Genomic DNA, 6,594 nt, shown 5'->3' with positions numbered 1-6,594 from the left:
TTTTCATAGTCGGACGCAGTAGTTTCCAGTCGACTGAAATGGTGGCACTGTAGAGCCCTGTGTGAACATAAACCTGCCAAACAAATGACCTGTGAGAACATCAGATGCTGTTGGCTGGATGGACGGAGAGTCACGTCCCAGTCTGACATCACTGCCATTCCCAGTCAACACACACACGACACACACACACAGACAGACACAGACACAGACAGACACAGACACACACACACACACACACACACACACACACTACTGCAGTCAAAACACAGTTGCTGAAGCGCTGAGATCATTTCCCAGTGACACCTGAATTCAAACGTCGTGGCCTCCATCACCACAAACAAATCAAAACACGTCAACATCATGTAATGAAGCCACGTTTCATGGCAACATCAACCAATTCAGTGCTATTTATTTAGTGTTATTTCTAAGCCATTATAGTTTTTATTAATAGTTTGATTTAGTTTTTTTTCCGTTTTTAGTAAGTTTGTTATGTGCTTTTTTAGTTTTATTATTATTTTTTACAATTAATTCGATTTCAGGTTTTATTTTTCATTTCAGTCTTAGTCATAATTTATTTCATGTCTACATTATTGAGTGCAATGCAGTGTTATTTTAGCATTATTTATATATTAGTGCTGTCAAATGATTAATCACATCCAAAATAAAAGTGTTTGTTTACATAATATATGTGTGTGTACTGTGTATATTTATTATGTATAATTACACACATGCATGTATATATTTAAGAAAAATATGTTTTTTTTTCACTTAAAATTATTCTAATTATTTTCCAGGGCAATATTTCAAATTTTCCTAGTTGCTCTAATAATTAATTTTATTTTATTTCAGCTTTATTTTAAATAACATTTATTTTTAGTTCAAATAGCTTGAGTTAACAATAACAATCCTGATGCAATGAAGCAAAGCATCCAACAAACATATACTATGTGTTGTGCATAAATCAGCTGCTGTAATGCGACGCACAAAGTTCAAGCAAACTTAACTTGGACTGTCCACTACTCAATCTGTTCAATTTGTACGCTGTGCTAAAAAACTGGAAAGACCGCAAAAGAACGAAATTGAATGGAAAACAGCATGATTCACAGCCAGATGCATGCATACACTGAACATTTATACTGAATAATACTTGGAATTCAACAGTATTTGTATCAACATTTACTGCTAAAGGCAAATTCGTTCCAAAAGCGCTGGTTTGGCTGTAGCGCAGGGGACAAATTAAGAGACGCATCGTCTCAGAGAGGGTTTTAGCACAGCCCAATGCTAAAAACCCTGCCAATAATTAATAGCCTGTAAAGCACCATCACTAAAAATATTAAAGCTTAGGCTACTTGACCATCCTGACCCGTCCCTAGTCGAGCGGAGCGCTGAATTGCTGATGTGAGTCATGTGAAAGGACCTAAAGGGCTAGTCAAAATCCAGCTTATACCACAAACAGCCCTCTCTGGTCAAGCCTGGCATTCCCGTTTCACAGCCGAGGGCACGACGCAAGCGGAGAGAGAGAGCATCAGCAGTATGAGTCACCAACATCAGCTCATAAAACTCAACAGCTTCTGTTCTGTCCTGCTTCCCAGCGTCACACGAACACACACTGCCTACACACTCGGCCTGTTGCACGCTCGTTTGTGATGCTAATGGCCTTTAATTTCACGCCGCTGCATCTTGTACTTCAGGTAGCAGGAGCCTATGCGCAAACGGAGTGAATTATACTCCTTTCAATTGACTGTCAAGGTGCCCGAGGGTGATTTCGACATATGACGGCCTCTCCTACACGCCATCGCCCACGCAGAGCTATGAAAGGCACGCTGGTTACGAAAGGAACAAAACATCAGTCAGGATCTCCTCAGCTAGACGCTGCCTTCTAGGGATGCCAGATGCATCAGTGCATACCGAGTGCATACGAACATACAAATGTAAAAATGTTGTGTTATCAGTCCAGTCCTTCCACAGACTGATAAATGCTCACATGCAAATTTGCATGTAAACTAGTGTGCACTTCTTGGTCAAAATGACATTTAAGAGAGTTAAGGCTGCTTTGTGCCTGCACAAAAGTCAGTGTAAAGATGCAATGCTGCATAAAAGCCAGACTAAATTAAGCCTGCTCTGGTCCAGCTTAGCTCCTAGTATCGCAGTATACGTCGGTGTAATTGTTGTGCAAATGCATTCGTACAGTACCACCTCTTAGCAGCATTAAACAGAAAACACTATAATGCCACTTCACAGCCAATTTTATGCCACCTTTGCGGTGTAAACTTGGCACTGGTGAGATATTAACTGCTAGTTAAGGGTCTTAACTGATTGCTCTGTGCCTGCTCAACATATTGTGTAAAGACATAACACAGCATATAAATAAATTCACAATAAATTAAGCCTGCTCTGATCCACCTCAGCCCCTCGTATAAAAGCAAACCGTTGTATTTGCTGTGTAAATGCATTCATGCCATCTCTGAGCGGCATTAAAAAAACACCTACAGTAAATGCCACTTCAGAGGTGCTTCTGTGCCATCTTTGCAGCATAAGCTTGACATTTTTGAGGCATTAACAGGTAATTTTTGAGGTATTAACTAGTTATGTCTTAACTGAGTTAAGGCTGCTCTACGATTGTTAAAACTTCAGTATAAAAACACAATGCAGCTTAAAAGCCACAGTAAATTAAGCCTGCTTTGATCCACCTCAGCCCCTCGTATGAAAGCATACAGTTATATTTGCTGTGTAAATGCAATCGTACCACCTGTGAGCAGCATTAAACAGTCACCTAAATGTATTTAATTAATCACAGCCTTTGCAATTTAACAAACACTAGGCCACATCAGACTCTGACTGTAAATGAGAATGCAGTTAAATACATGTAAAACTTCATGCTCAACTTCATGTTGTATTGTTTTACAGTATCACAATTAATCATCTTTTAGTTTTCCCAGCCCAGATCTGGGTACTGGTCAAGTGGGTTCATCTGTCACATGGCCAGCACAGTTTCCGCTCACACTTTCTGTTTGTCCTTCATTCATCATGCATAATAAAACATGCAGGCCGCATGGAGCGACTGTACAGACGTCCGGGTAAACGACCCATAAATGCCAAAGATATTCCCACAGCATTCATTAATCAATCGCTGCCCTTTAGGACTAAATATCTCATCTCAATCACACAGAAGTGCGCGTCAAGGACTTACAAGTAGTAAAGCATGACATTGCACAAAAGTACGCAGAGGTTTGGCCACTACGAGAATGCAAAAAACATTTAGAATGCAAATATACAAGTGTAAGCGATTCATCAGAGCAACGCTGCCCTTTAGGACTAAATATCTCATCTCAATCACACAGAAGTGCGCGTCAAGGACTTACAAGTAGTAAAGCAGAGGTTTGGCCACTACGAGAATGCAAAAAACATTTAGAATGCAAATATACAAGTGTAAGCAATTCATCAGAGCAGGGTTATTATAGTAAACTAAAACTAATGCCATACGAAAAAAGAAACATTTTCATTACTTGAATTTAAATATTTTAGCTGAAATTAAATAATACGTGACCCTGGACCACAAAACAAGTCATAAGGGTCCATTTTTTTAAATTGAGATTTATGCATCATCTGGAAGCTGAATAAATAATCTTTCCATTGATGTATGGTTTGTTAGGATAACACAAAATCTGAAAATCTGGAATCTGAGGGTGCAAAAAAATCTAAATATTGAGAAAATCATCTTTAAAGTTGTCCAAATGAAGTTCTTAGCAATGCATATTACTAATCAAAAATTCAGTTTTGATATATTTATGGTAGGAAGTTCACAAAATATGTTCATGGAACATGACCTTTACTTAATATCCTAATGATTTTTGGCATAAAAGAAAAATCTATAATTTTGACCCATACAATGTATTGTTGGCTATTGCTACAAATATCCCCCAGCGACTTAACACTGCTTTTGTGCTCCAGGCTCACATATATTAATGAAACCGTAAACTTTTTTTTATTTTAGCTAGTTGCCAACAGTTCTTATTTTCATTTAGTTTAACTTTATGTACTAAAACTGAAATAAAAATGAATAAAAACTATACAACAAAAAAAAATAAAATAAAAATTTCAAAACATAACACTGCAAAGAGACAGTCAGAGAGACAGCGATACTACTAGTGCTACCATATCAGTTAACCAGACAGTCTACACTAGATAGTCACTAACTTAGTAGCCTCACAGAGGAGTGTCCAGTGTTTAAGGGCTTCCTCATATTTGTGACGATCGCGTGTCTGGAAGCAGATAATGCAGACGGACGATGACAGACTGCTTCACGCAGAGCTGCAGCCTTTGACTCCTATTGTGACGTCATCGTGAGAAATCAGACACAAACGAGAAACACGTCACAGTGTAGCACCCAGAAATACCAAACCCACGTCTGTGTCACATTTCATTTCCATTTCACAGTCGAAAATAAGAGGCTAGGATTTACTTTAGGGCCATTCATTTTTTTTATGCATTATCACATTATTTTCATGACAATTAATGTCTGGATGCTTTCATTTCGAGTTAGCAATTCTCTATGATTATTATTAGTCATTACTGTGCTAAATCAAGACAATGACTCAGGCCAGACACCATATATTTTTACAAATATATAAAATATTATATATATTAAGATATTATAATATATAAAATAAATAAATATTTATTTTACGCTTATTTTTTATATTCTGTTAAATTACTCTGTACAGTCATAATATTTTTAAAAGCAAATTAAACAGCAAATTTACACTATATAAAATAAATATATATTTTTTGTTCTTAATTATTTACATTTAGTCGTTTAGCAGATGCTTTTATCCAAAGCGACTTACAAATGAGGACAATAGAAGCAATCAAAACTAATAAAAGAGCAATGATACGCAAGTGCTATAACAAGTCTCAGTTAGGTTAATGCAGCACACGTAGCAAGGGCTTTTTAATAATATAACAAATAAAAAGAAAACAGATAGAATAGAAAAAGAATAGAGCAAGCTAGTGTTAGAGGCCTTTTTTGCTTTTTGTTAATTGTGTAATAAATAAAAGAAAACAAATAGATAGAATACAAAAAGAATAAAGAAGCTAGTGTTAGTTTAAAAAATATATATATAATATATATAATTATTTAATATACATTTACATATTCTGTGTGTATGTGTATATATATATGCACTCACACACACATAAGCCAGTTTAAAATACTAACAATATATATTCAAATTTACATCATAGTAATGAGAATTAGGGAAGATGGGATTGTCATGAATATTATGTATTTATATATATATATATATATATATATATATATATATATATATTTTTTTATATATATATATTTTATATAGTACATAACACACACACACACACACACACACACACTCACACACACTCACACCACGGTGCTCCAAACCGACTTAATTTTCTTCATGCAACATACATTTATACATTTTATTATTTGCATACAGGACAACACAAACGTAAATTCAGAATCCTACACGCACATTTCTAGAATTTAAGGAATGTAAAGAATGTGCAAGCAGAACTCTAAATTCTGTTTCTATTCTCACATCTACATGTCAAGCACACGGCCTGCTCCTATTACAAAACCAAAAACACGAGATACGACCCCCCCGCTGTCGGTTCGAGTCGCAGACGCCGGTGTTCGTGATGAACCGGACAGAGTTACAGCACGGAGGAGAGAAACTCTGCGGTGACGTCAGCGCGCGAGACAACAACAAGCCCAGAAACGCCTGACTGTGACTTCTGGCGGACAGCGTTCAAATCACCTCAGAAAATAACGGTCGGAAGAGGCGCGTTACCTGCAGCTCGGCCCGCTCCACCTCCCACTGCGTCCGTTCCACCTCGAACCGGGCCCACTCGTGCTGCAGAAAGTGTAGAATCCCCGGGATACTGTACTGAGCGCGGGCCGTCTCTCCGCCGCCGTCGCCGTCGCCCGGTTGAAGCGCTTTCGCTCCGCCGGGAAGAACCGAGTTGTTGTTGTTGTTGAAGAACACACCGGGGCCCGCCTGCTCGTCCATGGCTAGGCCGGGAATCGGAGGTCTGATCGACCAAACGGACGCTGTATTTCGTCCGAGAACCGAGAACGGAGAACGGAGAACGGGGCGAGCGCTGCTGCTGCTGCTGCTGCTGTCACTTCATGACGTTTCCGCTAGCGCTGGTCGAGTCGCGAGTGAATCGTTCTTGTGAACCGATTCTCTGAACTGAACCAGTCGAACCGATCAGCGTGGAATGCGGAATGAAATAAACAGCTGACAAATAATAGCCTAACATCGGACTATGGAGGGCAAAATTACTCAAAATTAAATCATGAAATAAATGTTGAAATATATAAATAAATCGTTAAATACATGATTAAATACATACATAAATGCATAAATAAATAAACAAACAAATAAATATTTATTTCCTCCACATTCATTCATGATGTGCCGGCACCCGTAACCCTGAAAATTAAATGTGGAGGAATTAAATAATTAAATGAATGAATATATATATATATATATATATATATATATATATATATATATATATATATATATATATATATATATATATATATAT

At 37.5% G+C, this 6,594-nt stretch overlaps 1 protein-coding gene across 1 annotated transcript in view; it reads right to left on the bottom strand.

The window, feature by feature from the left end:
• Window positions 1-6,270, bottom strand: part of LOC107564757 (striatin) — a 59,290-nt gene extending 53,020 nt beyond the window's left edge. The window contains exon 1 of the mRNA XM_016249909.1: window positions 5,832-6,270. Within this exon, the coding sequence (XP_016105395.1) occupies window positions 5,832-6,050 (219 nt within the window). The 5' untranslated portion in view covers window positions 6,051-6,270. The remainder of the gene's footprint in view (window positions 1-5,831) is intronic.
• Window positions 6,271-6,594: the final 324 nt, after the last annotated feature.

Source organism: Sinocyclocheilus grahami, unplaced genomic scaffold, assembly GCF_001515645.1.
Source record: "Sinocyclocheilus grahami isolate Dianchi unplaced genomic scaffold, SAMN03320097.WGS_v1.1 scaffold959.1, whole genome shotgun sequence".
Taxonomy (NCBI): domain Eukaryota; kingdom Metazoa; phylum Chordata; class Actinopteri; order Cypriniformes; family Cyprinidae; genus Sinocyclocheilus; species Sinocyclocheilus grahami.
Note: the sequence above shows the minus strand (reverse complement) of the source record. Positions and strands in the feature narration are given on the sequence as shown.